The sequence below is a fragment of the Beta vulgaris genome, chromosome 8, assembly GCF_026745355.1.
Source record: "Beta vulgaris subsp. vulgaris cultivar EL10 chromosome 8, EL10.2, whole genome shotgun sequence".
NCBI classification, from domain to species: domain Eukaryota; kingdom Viridiplantae; phylum Streptophyta; class Magnoliopsida; order Caryophyllales; family Amaranthaceae; genus Beta; species Beta vulgaris.
The window spans coordinates 52759853-52779525 of NC_079209.1; the positions used below are offsets into that span (position 1 = coordinate 52759853).

General features: G+C 36.3%; 1 protein-coding gene across 1 annotated transcript in view; it reads right to left on the minus strand.

The window, feature by feature from the left end:
- The window catches only part of LOC104901766 (uncharacterized), a 31923-nt gene extending 12786 nt beyond the window's left edge, over positions 1–19137 (minus strand). The window contains exons 1-12 of the mRNA XM_010689372.4: positions 18782–19137; positions 18516–18683; positions 18086–18222; positions 17862–18011; positions 15164–15265; positions 12799–12963; positions 12323–12433; positions 8900–8997; positions 7268–7391; positions 6975–7064; positions 2330–2374; positions 1836–2156 (exon numbers count right to left, since the gene is read on the minus strand). Coding sequence (XP_010687674.2) covers positions 1836–2156; positions 2330–2374; positions 6975–7064; positions 7268–7391; positions 8900–8997; positions 12323–12433; positions 12799–12963; positions 15164–15265; positions 17862–18011; positions 18086–18222; positions 18516–18683; positions 18782–18866 — 1596 coding nt within the window. The 5' untranslated portion in view covers positions 18867–19137. The remainder of the gene's footprint in view (positions 1–1835; positions 2157–2329; positions 2375–6974; positions 7065–7267; positions 7392–8899; positions 8998–12322; positions 12434–12798; positions 12964–15163; positions 15266–17861; positions 18012–18085; positions 18223–18515; positions 18684–18781) is intronic.
- Between the last annotated feature and the right edge of the window lie 536 nt (positions 19138–19673).

The following is a 19673-nucleotide window of genomic DNA, read 5'->3' on the forward strand; positions in this document are numbered from 1 at the left end:
GAGGTATTCATCTTCATGTTTGTCCTTCAATTGTTCAGCCTGGTTTATCCCTATGTGTTTTATAGAATCTTTCTAGAAGTTTGTGATGTAAATGAAAATATTCGGTTTTAATTAATAGATTAATTATTGCATTGATTATCTTATTTAATACTCGTCACCTGAATTTCTTGGGCGTTATAGTTTTTATATTAAGCTATAACAAAGTACGTTATCAAGGTTTTATCAAATTAAAACCGGTAACCCCCATGGACTAAGACTCCCGTGACATTCAGTATCTAACTATTGGGTGTGCATTGACTTGTTTGCAAAGTCATCCAACTGAATTTGCACCAACAACTATCTTTCCCAAGACATGTTGGCACTAATAAAGATAATAATCCCTCTACATATGATCTCCACTCTTATAATATTATCACAAAACCTATATCCAAGAGCATCCTCTACACGAGACACGTTGGCACTAATAAAGATAATAATCCCTCAACCTATGATCTCCACTCTCATAATCTTATTACCCAACCTATATACATAAACTACGTCGTTACTAGTTGATCATCAATAAAAAATACCAACTCACTTTCTATTTTCATCATGTCCTAAATACCCCAACGTATAGCCCGTTTTTTTCCTACCCACTTGGTCTTTTGAATCCAAAAAAAAAAATGTCTTTTAATTATTACGCCCCGCTAACTTTCCCATTTTTCCTGTAAGAGACCATATATTCCAAGATGTTAGTCAAGTTATACGCAACTTAATCCCATAATATACTAGGTCAATCTTATTTAAAAGAGTAAAATCTAGAAGCTCTAGCTCACATGAAACCACACTCGGACAATGATGAAGCACAACGCCTCCTGACAACGACCTAATAATCCTTGCATACTTTACTGCATCCATATGGAGATCTTTATTAGTTGAGTCAATAATGGGCCCGGGTCAATAGTCGAAACCTTGTTAATGGACCAAACCAATCAGGCTCATGCGGGTTTTGGGTCAACAGCATGTCAATAATAGGCAGGCCAATAGAGTAAGGAAAGAGGAGAAAGTGAAGAATGAGCACACGTAAAACCTTAGCCATAAGTGAACTTTTATTTACCATCTGTCCATCTCTTCTCTTTCATAAAGTATATTTTGACATAGTATTGCCTTAATCCAATAGCTACATCCATTTAATGTCTGTCCAATAAAAACCTTTGTAGTTTGAGCCAACTTTTAAACTCTTTAGGCTACCCTGTCAATTAACCAAGTCTACACCCAGAACTAAGAAGTGCAGCAACATGCTGAGTGTGGACGTCTCTGCAGAAACATCATCTGGGCTCATTCTTATAGATATGACAAAGATTTACATTAGTTGGCATCTACACAAAACCCCCATCCTATACGTAGGACCGACGGTAAATGAACCTTACAGATCATGGTGTACCAAAACAGTTTATTGTGCCTGACCTTCTACAATCTTCCTGTGCTCAGCGAAAGCCTATTTGTAGCCAATGAAGAGGAGAGCCACGAAAAGCAGCTCATGCAAATGTGGGATGAGGGAAAAGGGAAAAGACGAGCATAAAATTGATCTGGAATGTCATAGAAGCATGCTACAGGGATCAGGGATGTCTTGGACAACAACCCATTCCCATCCTCCCAAACCGAAAAAAGGGATAGTCTGGCAAAAGGTAAAGCTTGTAGGTTCAATATGGAAAAGTTCAAAGACCGACTCTGCAATCTCCCAAGAAAATTTAGTTCCCAGAAAATTTGCACCCATTTTCCCAGTAACAACATAATTATATCCAAAGTAAAAGAAATTCCACAAAGCTTTAAGTCATTGGAAGACATTAACATACCTTAACATGATGTGGCATGATTTTGACATCAAAGGGTACATGAAGCCATGCTTCAGGCGGATAGAACAAGAAATTTTCTGGCTTACTGGTGTACACATCTGCATACTGATGGATGTGATAAGCAAAGGATGATTCTTGACCAGTGTCGGTGAGAAAAGTGGCCCCAAAAGCTTTGTTGAACATGTTCTTCATTGTGCAGCGTGCTGTTTGCCTCTCTTCATTAAGCTCTTCCATGAGTGACTTGTATGCTTCACTTTTTTGTGAGTCAACAACAGTTGCGTGCAGTCTACCAAGGAGCTCCTGGATAATGTGAAATTTTGCCTGTGCAAAAAGAGAAATAAGCCTTTCGAAAAAAAAAAAAACACAGAATCCAAATTCTTAACACAGAATACCAAACTGAGAGAAGTATTCACGAAATAAAATCAAGTGATTTGTGAGATTGCATCAGGTTGCAGTAATTAAAACTAGTTATGACAAAATATTCCAAAGGGTACCTGCTCAAAACGGTAAGTATCCTCATTCTGAATTCGTATTTCATTCTGCACCAATCAAATCAAACTATTATGATAAAATCTGTGAAATCAATATACTACATTAATATCAATAGATGAACTAAGTCTACCAGAACCATGAAATTTTCTATTGAAAACAGAATAGGAGTTTCAATAAGTACAAGAGGTGGCCATGTGCCGGGCCGGGCCTGTTCACGGGCTCAGCCCGCGGGCTTGGGTAATTGGTGGGTCGGGCCCAGGCCCATCAATGGCAGGCCAGGCTTGAAATTTTCAAATTTTGTCCATGGACCCACGGGCCGGGCTCGTGCTTCCTGCAGGCCTGGCCCATGTTTTATGTTGTTTTTTTTGACAGTTTTAGGCTAAAAAACAAAGGAAAGGAGCGTTCGGCCCGCGGGCCCGTGTGGGCCTGAAATAAAATTTCTTGACCGTGACAGACCCGCGGCCCACGTAGCGGACAACGGGCCGGGCCCAAATCGTGTCAACCCGGCCCATGCCCACCTCTAAGTACAAGGTAACATTTGTACGGAAATAAAACAGAAGATTTATTTAGACAAGAAAAATAAAAGAGAACATAATCAGCTTATACATGGAAAAAACAATTAGCGTACATAGCTACTTTAAAATATAAAAGTAATATATCTAAGAAAACATCGGAAATGTTACAAAATAACTTTGATTGCCAAACCCAAAGGTTTAGTAACTCTTGGACTTCTTCCCACACCACCGCTTGTCTAGTACTCTTCTTAGCTACACACACAAAAAAACATACTATTAAATAATTTATTTTGACAGCAGTACCAAATTGCAATAGATGGCCAAGAATTAAATATAAAAATTAAAAATAGTGTTGGAACTAAAAGGAAAATAATTGTTTTAAAGAAAAAGAACTAAAACCGCCAACGTGTATGTATCTCCCCATACTCTACTCTAAACCCCATAAATAATTATTTATCAAAAAAAAACCCACATCCCACGTGGCAGTGTCTGCTATCTCTCTCCATCTCTTCTCACTCGCCGGCAAAGAATTACATATTCTTTTAACAGTGGCTCCCTTAGTTGCCGGAGAAAAAGCTCATAATCTTCCGAGCAAAAGCCCCAATATAGTATGCAGCGAGTTCGTACAATTTGACATCAATTAGCAAATCTAAGGTTTACAAAATTACAAGTAAACCCTAAATTTCCAAAATTTGAAGGGAATTTCAACGAATTAGGTAATTTTTCACCCTTTTATCTGCGTTTCTTTCTCACTTTTGCCAAATGGGTGTCCAATGGGCGACATTTTTCCGATACGCGTATCGATGCCCATTTCCAGGTGTGTCGTGTCGAGTCGACACGCGAGGTAGAACAAGGTGGGTGTCAGAGTAATGTAGCTTCTTAGTATAAGAATCGTCCCCTTCAAATAGTCAACTATCGGTTTATACTAAGAAGCTACGTTACTCTGACACCCTGTTCTACCTCACGTGTCGCGTGTCGACTAGACAAGACGCGAGATACGCCTGAAAATGGGCGTTGATACGCGTATCGGGCACCCATTTGGCAAAAGTGAGAAAGAAACGCAGAAAAAAGGGTGAAAAATTACCTAATTCGTTGAAATTCCCTTCAAAATTTGAAATTTAGGGTTTACTAGATCTGCTAATTGATGTCAAATATACGAAATCGCTTCATACTATGTTGAGGCTTTTGCTCGGAAGATTAAGCCGCACAAAATGATGTGATTTCCTTATATTATTGCGAGCTTCTTCTCCGGCAACTAAGGGAGCCACTGTTAAAAGAATACGTAATTCTTTGCTGGCGAGTGAGAAGATATGAAGAGAGAGAACAGACAGAATAATGAATAGGACTGTCACGTGGGATGTGGGTTTTTTTTTATATATATAATTATTTATGGGGTTTAGAGTAGAGTACAAGGATATACATCCACGTCGGGTGTTTTAGTTCTTTTTCTTTAGAAATTTTTTTTTTTTAGTTCCAAGTTCCAACTCTATTTTTAATCTTTATATTTACTTTTTGGCCATATATTGCAATTTGGTACTGTTGTCAAAATAAATTATTTATTAGTATTTTTTTTTTTTTGTGTGTGTAGCTAAGAAGACTACTAGACAAGTGGCTGGTGCAAGGAAGAAGTCCAAGAGTTACTAAACCTTTGGGCTTGGCAATCAAGGTTATTTTGTAACATTTTCGATGTTTTTTTAGATATATTACTTCAGTATAATATAATAGTGTAATATAATATGAAGTGTCGGGAAATTTTTTCCGACACTTTGAATCATTGACGTGTCTAGAATATTGGTCAAGACACTCTACTGACCGTGTCGGAGTATCGGTGTCGGATGCTCCGATCCCTACTTGGATACGACACCCGTATCTGTGTCGGAGTAACATAGATATAGAGGTAATGTTTTAGAAAAGCTAAAGAAATTAAGCTTTTGGAAAGCAGTGTTTATGGAGCCACTTTTGGCGAACGCAGATCCTTTAAAACAACTGTTTACATAGCTAACATCTAATACCTAAAGCCTAGTAGCCTACTTAACAATCAACATATACTACGAAGTACAAGCATCTAAAAACAACTATCAACAGCTAATTTTGCCACAAATGCCCTATATCTGATGCTTTTCTAAAGAAATAGACTTTCTTGTCAAATCCAACATGTCTTTATTATAGAAAACGGAAGATATTCATAACTTAAACTTGTTGTTTGAAGATTATATCTCCTGATAACACACAATAAGGCCAGCCACCATTTGTGCTATTGGGAATTCCAATTCTCCATCTCTCCCCAGCTTCGTTTATCCTCTAATATCTCTCAGGTCTCAGCAGCACCTCCCCCCTGTTTCTTACATAACTATACCAGTTTTCCAGTAATCTTATGCAAGTCCAGATATTCTAGTTGTTCACTTCCCCTTTCCTGCCACTCAGAACCTCCTATCTTCAACGCCTTTCTAGTTGTCCAAACAATAGACAGTGACCTCCTAGAAATTTCAAGTAAATTACTTATAACAGACTGCTCGTTGCTGATCCACTCTTTGTAATGTCAATAATTCCAAGTATCATTGCACAAAAATACTAACCCTTTCTCATATTAAACTCTAAACTTAACCCACCTCCAAATATGTTTCTTTCTTACTAACCAAAAAACAAGTTTAAATTGACTTCAGTTGCTCAGTACATATAAAGATATCCCCCTTATTTTAGCATCTTAAGATGCTGTGCTGCATCTAGTCATGACTTTGGCTTCTTTACCAGAATATCTCAATGAAATCCAAAGACAAGCATTATGATTTATGATAAAGGAATAGTTTCAATTATTAATCAGTTAGCAGAAACATCACAGTCCAGTGAACATAACAGTAATGTCAATTTCAACACAAGTATACAATTAACATGGGATAGTTTGACATTGGCTACATACTTATCGACATATTGTAGCCACTATAATCTTCCGATCATGACAGCATTCTAAAAGTTAGATTTGAACCACTCATTTAACTGACTGGGTAATTAAACCAAAGTATTCTCTTTCACAACATAAGATACTCCCTCGGTCCCAATTTTTGCCACAATTCGCTTTTAGGGTTGTCCCAATTTATTTGCCAAATAGCATATTTTAGTATATCTTTCTCTCTACATTTATCAGTAGTTGGGCCCCAAACCCACCCACCACTTCTTCCTCTTGACCTTTTCACTTTCTTATATAATAGAGCAGAAAGGACTTTTGGAAAATAAATTGGGACAAAATGAATAGTAGTTAACTAAAATTTAGAATAAATTAATTAGTCACCCCTTCCCTCTTTGCGTTCCTCTCCCCATCTTTGTGATTCTCCCCATTGAAGTTCATTCATAGAAGCCAAAGCCCCTGTCAAACTTCCTTTACATAAAGCCATTATTTGTACTTATGTGTGAAGTATAACAGAAGCCACATCATTCCCCCTCCTTTCCTCTTTCCCTTCATTCTCATATGATCATATCATCTTTTCACCACAAGTTCATTCATCTGATTTGGAGTAAAATGGTTTTTTTTTTCCTTTTGAAAGGATAATCTACTAAGTCGAAAAGCAATGTCGGAACAGAGAAAGAGAATAATAGCGATTGCATCAAGGAATTGGTTACAAACAATTTAAGCATAGTCGTCTCTTTATAGCCCATATTTTGGCGTAAAAGAATCAACCAATTATGAAGGAGGGAGAGAGATGATACAGATGAAGATCAATAAGGAAATCTTTAAAAATAAATGAAGAACATAAGAAAAAAGATAAAGTGAAGAGAGAATTGCAGATTGGATTTCCTGATTTGTGTATACTTAGAAGGGTGAGAAGAGATAATGCAATAATTAAACAAGTGTTGCAGTGATCCGAGAAAAGATTAAAATTCAATTTTGGCTTCAGTTTTAAAAATTAATTTTACAGAATTCAAAGCCAAAGAGATAAATAGTTAAGGATAAAGATTGCTTCTTAAGATAGAGGAATTAGATTAAGAACAACAGTGGCTCCAATGTCTTAGTAGCCACTGTGAAACCTTCCATTATTAAGAGGCAATGGGTACAATTTTTTTACAGATATTGCATGCATTAGAAAACATAGATAATGATAAGACAAAGGAAATGGTACAAGATTAACGCAGAACTTACTTCTAGTTCGTAAATGATAGCAGCAGTACGCCAACCCGCCTTTGAAGGCCCTCTAAGATCGCTAAACAAGTGGTCACCAAAGTATATGACCTATCAACATTTAGACTTTTAGACAACGATCCAATAGGTGAAGCAAAGCAACCAGAATAATACTAAAAGTTTGCAGTTCAAGTGAAAGCAATGTTGAACATATTCTTTGCAATTCACATTTCCAACAAGTAGAATCAGTAGAAGAAACCTAATATTCTTTAGTACAGAAAGTATTCAGTACGATATAACAATATTTCACATACCTCTGGACCATGCCACTTCGTAATTTGGAGAAAAGATTTGAGACATCCATGGTAATAGATCTTATCAGGAAGAAACGTATCCACTTTGTAGAATGCCAACGTATCCTTGTCTGTGTCGTAGCATCTGTGACACACAACAAAGATCGAAGTCAATATCGCGGGAAAAGAAACTCTGCTGTCAATTTGGGCATGAGTGATGAATAGATAAACTATATGCAGTAACAAGCTCAAACATTCTCTTCCGCAATATCTAAGCAGTAAAAGTAAAAAATATATATGCGAGGGTACAATGTATAATAAGATTCAGAATAGAGAGATGCCATTGTCAGGGCTAAGCTTGGTGCAATATTAGCAACAGAGCAAAAGCTCTTTGGAACATCAGAGAGTGCTGTCTTTGACTATATGTGCAGCTCCTAAAAGAAGCACAATATCGAGAAGCATGGAGTAAATGGTTCAGGGTTTCGACTTCATGATTGCAGATGTTTCAGTCTCAATTGTGCAAACTAATTCCTTTAGTAAAAACTTCGCAGGAGCTGCAATTGCTATTTGGACTTCAGATGATCTTCTATCACTTATGTCCATAATTGGGTATCACAAAGTTGCAGAAAATGAAAATTAGAATATATGTAGGTATTAGTTTACAAGTGTGAAGCTTTAAGGTAGAAAATCCTCTATTTCTCCAAATGTAAAAAGCAGTCTAGAATTGGCCCCTATCAACACTCATTACAGAGACTCTGAATAGTTATGCTTCCATACCATGTACGCAACCTAATACCCAGCGTGGTGGCCACATTTACAGGTTTTCCTACTTGTGTGCTAGGATCATTTCACATACATATTAGGTAAATATGTAGAACTGCAGATATGGACGCACACAAACACATAAACATACATGCATACAACTACACAAATTCTGAATCTCTCAGAGCCAACCCTGAGGCTCAACACACATACATCCCTCCCCGAATCCCCTGTTTGCTAGTATATGGACTTGATCCCATGTCTTGGCTCTGAGAGTTGGAGACTTGGAGTGTCTATCACTTGGCGACACCAACTCTCTTGTCTATACACATACATCGGATTTGCATCTGTATGTGTATATATAGGGTTTGATACGCATCTTCTCCTCCCCCCCCCCCCCGGGTTTCCACAAACACATACAGCTGGACCATATTAAAAAAGAGCCTAAAATGCAGTAACTTAAGAAGATAGTGAACTAGAAAATTATTGGAATCTACATTATCCCAAGTTGTTGAAAGTCTGCCATTCTCTAATGAAGTGCGAAATCCAATTATGATTGACCAAGAAAAATTTGGTCCTCAAACTGGATTTCAGTTGTACCAGAAGTCCACATTTGCTACCCCCTCAAAGTTGGAGCGGGCGAATAGATATGTTGTTCATAGTAAACTGGCCTTCTAGTAAATTAATCTAACAGAGTTATACATTCCTGTATCCATGCCATACATCAGCATGTGTCACATTTCAGGCACTAATTCAGACAAGTTGGTGAGTAATAACGAAGAACGGAAGAAGTGAATAAGTTGATCCAAAATAAATTCATCCATCCATCCATACAAACATACATATATACACAGAAACACACATATAATTAGAAAAGCATAAGGTATTAACCTGAATGGTCGCTCTGAAGTATAAAAGTCTGGCTTATTGGCTTTAGCAATGACTACATCAAAAAGTTCCCTCCAAGAGTCGCCACATCCCAGGGAATCCTGAACAATCAAAAGCACAGCACGTACTAATTCTCCACCACTCGTCACAAACAAGATACATGTGATTTAAGAAAGCATTTGCAACTGAGCATGTACAAAACTAATAAAAGGATCCACCTAAAAATAGGTAAAACATCTCAGCGCTGTTGTTTCTTATGCCAATTCATTTTAGGCATTCAATGCGTACTAGAGCTCCAAAATGATTTGCAATATTAGGAACAAACTAAATTCCCATAATTACCTATAAAGGATAAACCCATGTAGTATTTTGAAAAGCTCAGAATGAAAAATATCATTCTCCTAAACTGTATCAGATAGGTTTGAATTTTGAGTTAATTACAAAAAAGTCAGATACTGAATACATCACACTATCACAGCATGTCAAATGAGATAGCCATCCATGGTCTTCATTTTTCGAGCATATCATTAGTGTTTACTCTAACCAACGCCAAAATCCACACAAAAGTCTTCACCTTAAGTGGTACCCCAGAGCCTTCAAAATAGTACTGGCAACCAGAAAAAAGGGACCAAGACCAACTGAGGCAAGGTTAAGAAAAGACTTACAGAAAAGCTCTCAGATGATTCTACCCATCCACATCTTAGAAATCCTCCACTCCCAAAAACTGATCAAGGTAAACTCCTCTATCATCCTGTCATTGGGGTACACCTAAGGTGAAGTTCCCAAACGTTGTCAGCGCGGAACCTAAAGAAGGGAGCATAATGTAGTTTCAACTCATAAAATCGCAGGAAACGCACACAAAGTTTCTCCCTTCTCCAAACATCCTCCCAAGATTTATATCATTTACCATTCCCAAACCCGACAAACAAGGAAAAAGTTAGAATACACCAAAGAAAAAATTTCCATGGGCAAGCAATGTTAATAATGCTGAGCATGCGACCCAGATCTGGAACTAATAGCATGATGCAATAACAACCCAGATTAAAAATGAATTCCAAAATTACTTCTCCATCGACGCATAATCAATAAAGAATAACCTTCCAGTCCCCAGACCATCTTCAGATTTAGCCTAACTGACCAAATTCCACCGTACAAGATCCCCTTATCTCACCAACACCACCAAACTACAAAAATTCCATCAAAATTTTCTCGATCTTCTTGACAACCACCACTAATTTCTTAAAAAATTGAGACACAATAAAGAGCAATTCTAGACGGTCAAGTGCAGAATAATTCTATGTCTAAAGAAAAATAGACCTTCCAACCATTTAATTACCTTGATACTCTCCCCATAAGAATTCCAAACTCCAAGCGTAGATTGCCTCCAAGACACACCAAGTAGATAAGTAGCGTATTTGGATTCACACCTAAAACAGCCGTAAACTACCTAAGAGTATCCTGGTCAAGATTAAATCTTGCTAGGCTACATTCAGACAGAAAAACCCTCGGCAAGCTACATTTAGAAAGGTTAATCTGAAATCCCAGAATCAAATCAAAAATCTGCAAATTTTGAAAAACACCTTATTGAAATAATCAAGATCTCCCACTAACAAAATAAAAGATCTAATAAAAACATGCACATACTGTAACTTAGACCACCTTAAGATATAGAGCCCTCAATTATTCTTTCCAGCCAACCCTTTCAATCATCCTACCAAGCACAACACTACTATGGTGAAAAGAAACATAGGATTCTTCTGATGTAAACCCCAAAACCCCGTAACAAAGAATTCTACTTCCTAGAAGAACCATCCACCAGCGCTGAAAATAAGCATGAGACAGCAACCTGTAATTCAATTTCTCCACCAACCTCCAAAGCTATTCCTCCCTGACACAAAATCAAGGAAATCCCGACTCACCCTATCATAAGCCTAAAGGTTAAAGTGACCAGGAAAAATAATGATGGCCTTTTGAAACAATAAATGCAATAGTAAAATGTATTAGAGTCTGAAGTAAAAGAGCAGGGGGGAAACAGCTGTTGGAATAAATTTCAGAAATATTTAATACGCCACTGAACCAGAGAAGCTATGGCTATTAAGTTCTAGAACTAAATGACAGGGATCTGCCTCTTTCTAGCTATAACTTGCAGGGGCTCCAGATCCACATTGTCAAAAAACTACACTTCAGGTAAACACGGTGAATCTTATAGTTAGCCAGAGTCAACTAGATTTTAAGGTTCAAGCTGTGAAATGCTGCTATCGACAAAGCACTTAATATAGTAGCGGTTTCATGGCTTGAAGACCTACTATCGGTGTTATCCTCTTCTCTTGGCTAATAATGATTGCTAAAAATTTGTCCTCTCTCCCTCCCTCTTAAAAACCCTAGCCCCTATTACTTTATCTAGGGGTTGCCATTCACCATTTTTGGTGATGGTAAGCCCCAATTTCCTGTTTAATTGTAAGTATCAAATAATATGCTTATGTTTTTCTCTATTTGTGAAAGTCTTTTGTCCCATCTATTGGTGGGTTTTTTCTTCTCTTGTAGGAAATTCAAGATCTCTTATTATTTAGAGAATGGGAATTAATGGTTTTTCAACAGTTTGTTATGCACCTCTACAATGGTTATCAAATTTTCATTGTCTAGAATGTGCCAAGTTGATACAAAATTTTCTTCTCAAATTTATGAAGGAGCAACCGATCCCCTAGTGACAGTTGTATTGAGACAACAATTAGAGAATGTGCTAAATTAGCATGTTCAAGTTTTTCGCTCACAGTTCTTTCACGAAAGATTTTTGTTTGATTTTTTTTTTTCATTGTATGAAAAAGTTATTGTAAATGTTTTATGGCTTTAATTAATGAAAATCAACATCCCTTGAGAGTTGAGACAACCTTCAAAAGAAAAAGAAAAAAGAAAACTAATAATCAAAAAAATATTACTTGTGTGAGTTTTGAATTACAAGTGTCTGACTGTTTGCTTATTACTTGTCAACAAGGCATACAAGATTTTCTTCAGAATACTGTATCCAAAAGGGGCTAATGTGGTGAAAACCAACTAGGCATCGAATTTACGTGTTTGTATGTTCTTAGTTATTCTCTATCTTTATTAATATATGAGCCGGTATATGCTCAAGAAATGTGCTATGATGGTGACTTTTAATTTATGTCTTCATAACTCATTCAATGAAAAGAGATTGGATGCTAATGGGGATACATGACCTAGGAGGCCTGGAAATTTCAAAAAAGACATTCTTAAACTTTGTAGGACATTCCCCAATAAAATTAAACGTAAACCATTATCCTTCCCATTAAGTTAAACTGTAAAGTGAAGAAGCCTTCGCGATGAATGTATATACTACCTTCAAAATCTCAAGAACCAAGATGCAAATGAAGGCAATAATTGCTAGAGAGTAGAGAGAAAAAGAAGTACCTCCAAGAGAAAGCGCATACCACCATCAACAAAATAATAGGGTGAATTAGTCAACAAGAACAATTTCTTTCCTTTATCTCTTAGCATCTTCAGAAAGCAATACAACTGACCCTGTTGTATTCATCAATACAAGGCATATAAGAAATATAATATGGATTGAATCTAAATTAACAAAAACGGCATTATCATGGTTAATAGGTGATAATGATATTCCCCATTTTATGTAAATGTCATCTTGGCAGGTTTATAGCAGATAGGTAAAAGTACCAAATTACAATGAGAGAAAATATTTGTATTTCAACATTAAACCTCTAATTACTCCATATTCCTGAATCAGATAAAGTTGATATCTAGTATTGAATAGAAGCAACTGGACAAAGTGGTTTATATCTTTAAACTTACACCATTTTAAAGGACAGAGGAAGTACCAAAGGAAAACTATTGTTAAATAGTGCACGAAAGGCGGTATTACTCACATTTTTAACAAGATATCTTTGAGGATCAGAAATGATTGCCTTATGAGCCACTCCACTTCTATGAACATGCTGGATTGCACGATTGACATCATGGTATACATAAGAAGCATCAAACTCCAGTTTTTCATCAACAAAATGTTGCACTATGTCTGCGATCAAGCATGCCTTCAAGGTTGCAAGCGTATGGAGTTTCAGAAAATCAGACTTAAGGGGGAAAGAATTCACAAAGTAAGGAGAAAAACCAAAACTGCAGATAAGTTAGAAAAGTGTATCTGAATTCTGAAGCCATGAATATAAGGAAACCCATCCCCCCCCCCCTTGGAGCTATATATCCAAAACACTGCAATATCACATCCAAAAAAGACCAATACTACTGCTTTTACGCATTATGTATAGGACCACAAGCGTTTAAACACAATGAGGAATAACAGTCATTTTTGAACACTTTACTCGCACATACATATAGTTAGAATAACATACACGACCATCAGTTATACTTATGAAGTACTGTCTCTCCTCCATTTCTTTATGAAGTACACTCTTTTTTCTTTTTACAAAGACCGTAGAGGATGGAAAGGATTTCAAGTTTCAACAGTAGTGGTTGGAGATAGTTCTACGTATCTCCTGTTTCTCAACAGCTTGATTTCACTCTATACAAACAGTAGATTGGTTATCAAAAAAAAAAAGAGAGAGCATACCAACCTCCTTTCAATAATACACCTTTTACATATGTTGGCATACTAAGACTTGAAATACAACCAATCTAATAATGATGTTGCTAAAGTAAGCCTGGATAACAATATGCATGTTCTAGGACAATATAAGGAAAGAATATGCTTCATTTGCAGAGAGTTTGACCGTTTTCTCACACTAAAGAGTTCGGAAGTTGATATGTTGGCCCTTCCACACAAATCTTTTTACAGCCACACTGCTGCTATTCATACTTGCTTTCAGAGCCTCAAAGGTAAAAGTTGCTATCAGACCTTAGCTTTTACTAGGACATATATTACTAAAAGAACAAGACGATTCCCCCTAGTGCATGTGTCAGAGTGCGCACATATCTTATATTTGTTACAGCAGAACTTCTGATGAATATCCTTTTCTGCGTTCCTCTTCCTGGTGCATTTTTCTTTTGGATTGACTTTTTGATATTATAAAGGGAGCATTGAGTTACTCGTATTAACTCATAATATCCTCAAAAAGACTTTTGAGAGTTCAGAAAGGAAGAAATTTCCACTGGGCAGTAGGCTGTTCTTGCAATATGGTGCACATGGTCGATGCAATAACTCTCCAGTGAGTGATATTTGTACTAGAGCTCGGGGATCAAGCCAATCTTAGGCTAGTCCAAATCTTCATTAAATCTTGTCATATCCAAGTAGTATGCGGACCTGACACCTCAAATAGAATAGAGTCAAGGACACCCGGTATCCTTCTTCGGATATAAGAGGAAACTAGGAAAGAAGAGAAAATGTTGACCTATTAATGTTGGTACGATGGTACCTCTAACAAGTTCAACACTTTTAGGAATTTGAGCAACACTCATGCCCCAAAGCATTCTAGAATGTTCTCTTTCCAAAAACTTAATCTAACAAGTAATTCCTAGATTCCTTTTTGTACTCTTTTCAGAAAGGACGCATTTGACATCCCCTATTTATATTCTTTTTATCTTACAAAAGGAGCAGCACCATCATATAAAAATAAGCAACATTACTCTCATCTTAATTAAACTTAATGTTTTGACTTCAACGAAAGAACATTTTATATGGTAAACTTAAATTGCTTCCAATTTATTAATGGAGAATCATCATAGGAAGCATGAGACAGTACCTGCATTTTAAACATATAAAGTTCTGGATATTCACAAAAAACACGAGTAAGGAGTGCACATTAACTTAGCACTTAAAGACACATGCAACTGTAAACTAAGAACCAAGAAGCAAAAACCATCATGCAATGAGCAAGTTAAGAAAGTATGGTAATTTTGGAATATCATCTCACCATCAAGGAAAGGCAGAAGAAATCACAAGAAACAAAAAAAATGGCAACATATGACATAATCTACTCTTTTAGTTGTCCAAGTTGATTTTCATGGACCATTATACTCAACTTTGAAAAATGATCTCTCCCAAAGATCATGAATGACGCCTTGAATCATCAAGAGTTACTACTTATACCAATAAACTTCATATCGATATTAATAGTTCAGAATAACTATTGTTAAGAATTTTGCTAATTTGACAGCAACGCTAACTACAACTCTCATACATTATGCAGTCACTACAAACATGCCCTCGCCTTATCAAACTCGTAAAATAAAAATTTAACTGAATTGATGGCAATCAATCAAAAAGAGACATTACTTAACCTCACTAAAGCAGAAGAAATCCATCAAACTGACAAGCTCCCTTGCTTGAGTACGACCAATATGTCTTGTTCCATATATCTCTATAATCTCCTCCCGCCGAAGCTATGCATACAAATAGTAAACATGAGCAGCAGTAAAATATTCCTCGATTGTAGACCAATATTTGCAAAAATTTAAAGGATCTATACAACAGAATCAGCAATTATAACAATATTTTGTCCGCTGATAAGTGTATTTGAGAAAAGATACCCCTACAAGATAATCAAACACAAATTGTCAGTTGTCCGACCAACTACGCAAGAACATTTAGATCACTTGTAGCTGTGGACTGCTATGCACAGTTAGCACAATGGGTAAAATTGTATGAAGTACTCATTTTCAAACCAGCTACAAATATAAGTACTACTTTGAGGTAAAATACTTCTTACTTCTAATTTAATTTTATTCTAGATCTCAATATAAGATTAGAGATCATCTCAAAGTTCATATATTGTAAAAGTCTTGGTCCTATACTCCTAACTGCCTTCTAAAAAAAATTAAAAAGTTCATAGTTCGTGATCGTACCTATGTTAACCTCTTTTTTAAAACCAGTTGATCAAACAGATAGCACAAATGTACAATACTCATATTGGTTCTAGTATTTTCATGAGCACTAATGAATGAGTCAAATTTTAAGATTGAAAAAGATATTATAAAAACATCTTATTTTTCCTTCAAAAAAAAACCACCTTATTTAAGTATTTTTTAAGTTAATTGTTATGGCACAAAAATCACAAAATTTGAAGTGTATATTAGAAGTTATCATCAATTTACTCAATTTAATTATGTCCAATAGTTAATTGTAAGCTCACTCGATATTTTCTATTATGCACACTCTATATATTTTATTATCTTTAAAAAAAAATACTCAATTTGTTGTAATATTAGAACTTTAAATAACGTCATGGCATGCTGAGTTGACACGCTCTATGCTCCTGAAATAGTTTTTCTTGTACTTTCTCCGTTTTATATTACTCGCTATACTTCTCAATTCACGGACTCCTAGGCAATTTTTGGAGAAGAGAGAGGTAGAGAGTAAAAAGAAAAGGGACCCATGTGAAAGGAGATAGATAGAGAGAGTGTATTGCCCAAAAAGGAAGTGTAGCAAGTAATGTGAAACTTCCCACAATGGAAAGTGTAGAGAGTATTATGAAATGGAGGAAGTATATAGAATTAGAGATTTGTGTGCTCTCCAAACTGTATAACCATTCTAATCTCACAACTCGTGCTTCTTTCGCAACCGCACTATTTAGACATTGATATAACATGTTGCGCGATATAATAGTATTCATTGAGCTTGTATGGTAGAACTATACTTTATATTGTTCCATGTGAAGCGTTCCCTATAATCTTTACACAGTTCGTAAATTGTAGCCCTCAAATACTCTAATGACAATCTATCCCATCACTTTATATTTATACCAATGAACAAAATCTATATAGACACTCAATTTCAAGTGCAAGTTGCTCCGGGCACAATGCATGTGCATAAAAAATCCTAGTAAATTATACTACATTTGGATATATGATTTATATTTAAGCTCTCCCCTTCAAAAGGGTGAACATTTAACGGAGTAGCAATAGACACTTAATTTAAAGGAAGGTTTGACCTGTAGCTTTCCGCACTAGAGTGTTGTTGGTGCACTACCAAAGCTCTCTCATTGGAAAGCTCATTTTTAGTTTTAGGATATATTTGTGACATTGATTGTACAAGTGCGTGAAGAAGGCTGGACGAGTAGAATCAGGAGGAGCAACTCGGCCTTCCAGCTCTTAGGACAAAAGAAGAATGCATTACAAGCATTCAAGGTGGGAAACAAAGATAGGTCCTATAGGTGAATCAAAGGGAGGAGACAGAACGTACAAGAATGAAATGTCTCTTGCTCAAGACACCTCCTTTCAAGATGGTACTCAAGTTATCACTTGAATTGCTATTGGTTTGCTACGAAAGCAAAATGGAACTCCTTTCTTTCTTAAACCTTTTATTGGAGGTAATTTTTATTCTAAGATGAGTCATCTTAGGGATTAATTTTTGCAACAAGAGTAAGTGTTGTGATCTTTTCCACTGCAAAGTCAGCGAGGAGAATGGCATTTCTTGAGGATGAGGATTAACTTTTCAAAAAAAAAAAGCATCCATATCAATCAAATTTGTTCCTTAATGCTTCAGCACATATAGGCTTAAAGCTTCCTGTATAATAAGTCCATTTGAAGCTAGGATACGAGATAAGAAACAAAATAAATTATCATTTGTTTACATTCTTCCCGTAAGAATATCAACTGAAAAGTTACGCCAAAGCTTGAAAAGCCATTTTTCAATATTCAAAAACAAAATTAAGGGGGGGGGGGGGGGGGGGGGGGGGGGGGAACAAGCCCAAGTGATCTCTTTAAAGTTAAGCCCTCTTCTATCAACACTAATGACTTGTTTGGAGGCCCATTTTAGAGCTAATACCACCGCCTCGAACGAAAGGATACAACTTACATTGCATTTTGTTGTGCGGGTCGCAAGCTTATAAAGTACTACCTTTTATTCAACCAGCTCAATATTAAATAGATAATTTGGAGTGAAAAAAAGTAAACCATCTCAAGCATGCTCTACTATACAAATGAAAGTGAGACAAGGCATGGAAACAGAATACTCAAAAGAAGTAGCAACACAGCACACCTTACGACGACCAAAGTAGCATCCGTCAGGCTCAATTGATCCGAAAAAATCCAACTTCAAGAGACAACCTTTTAGTTTGTCATAGTACAAACCTCTGATTGGAAAACTATGGTCATACTTGAACTTCAAGCAGCTATCTGGATACCTAAGCTAAAACAACAAGAGTGGATTAAGGAATGTTTTAACACAGAAACAAACATTTTCCAAAAAGATGTTGAACAAACCTCATTCACTAAATGCTCCTTGGCGAGGTCATAAATCAAAGCTTGTACACAGGCAGAGTAATGTGCTAATGTATAATCATAGTCAAAGCCGTAAACTTGAACGTTGTCCAATCGCAAGTTCTTGTTCACATAAATCCCTGAAGAGTAACCACAACATTTTTGTCGATTCATTTATCCGACACAAGGTGCATTCGAAACATTCACAAAGTATTACTCCCTCCATTCCAATATAAGTGAATTTTAACATTATGCAAACAGCTATTGTATCAGTACTTAAATTTGTTCCAACTACAAACCATTCTAAACTGACAAGTGAAAAATTAACATTGCATTTGATAGGTTAAGTCACAGACAATGCGGATTGCGGAACTAAAAATTATTCAAGTAAACAGATTATCTAAATTCTAAAATGGGGGGAGTTTTATCATACCTTCAGGATTCGTCTTAGGCATAGACCTAAGAGCCTGCGGAATTTTAAGGAAACTCTGCTTAGCGGCATCGAATTCACGCCGAATTCTCTCAACCTCATCATCGATCACCTCATCCTCAATTCTCAACACTTTGTGATCACTGTAGTGCCGCAAACTCCCTCCAAATGCTAACAATCAAACATCAAAACATCAACAATAACCAAACTATATTCAAATTATACAATCAAGAACCAAAATAAGTTGAAATTATAAAAAAATTACGAACCTTCAATAGTAGAAGACGAAGAACTGAAAGTGCGAGGAAACACACGGAATGAGCGGGAATGAAGGAGCCTGCGGAAGGCAGCCATGGCAGAGAAAGAGAAATGGAGGAGAGAGAATTTGATTGAAGATTCAGGAATGCATTGATGATGAAAGAGAATTTAGAGGAGTTAGGGTTTTCTTCTTGGAGAAATCTGGCGTGTTGTGAAGATGCAGAGAGAAAAGAGAGTTGAGTTGGATGTTTGATGTCAAATTAAAGAAATTTTCGGCGGCGGGATACGGAGGGAAAGTAGGCGAGTTCGTTAGTTTAACTGTGTGCTACAGAATGCGTGACCTTGATTCTCGTGCTCCAATATCTCCTTCACGCAAAATTATTGAATGCCTTGGCTTTTTAAGGCGTGTGGAGTGGTAATCAAGATTTGAGATTGAATCTTGTTTACGAGTCTGAGTTCTTCTCAACTTAATTTCAATTCAGTTGCTATTAGAGTATTAGTTCAGTTGCAGTTCAATTCAACTCCAACTATCATTTTTATTTGTTATAATTTAATTCATTTCAGTTCAGTTGCAATAAGCTCAGTTCAATTCAGTGGCAACCAATTCAGTTCAGTTGTTTTATGTCGAAGAGAACCTAATCTACATCATTGCACTTAGTCGTTCATTTACATTAAAGAAAACTATTAAGTTGATGTACAAAGTTTGTAAATAACATATTACTGATATTAAGATGCATGGGTCAAATCTTAAGTCGTATTTTTTTTTCTTATTTAAAAGAAAATCACGACTAAATATTAATAACATTTATTTATGAAGAATGTCACTTTATGTACAAATTTTGTACATCTCTAAAATCAATTAGCGCTTGTTTGGATCGTTTTTCCTCATTTCTCAATGATTAA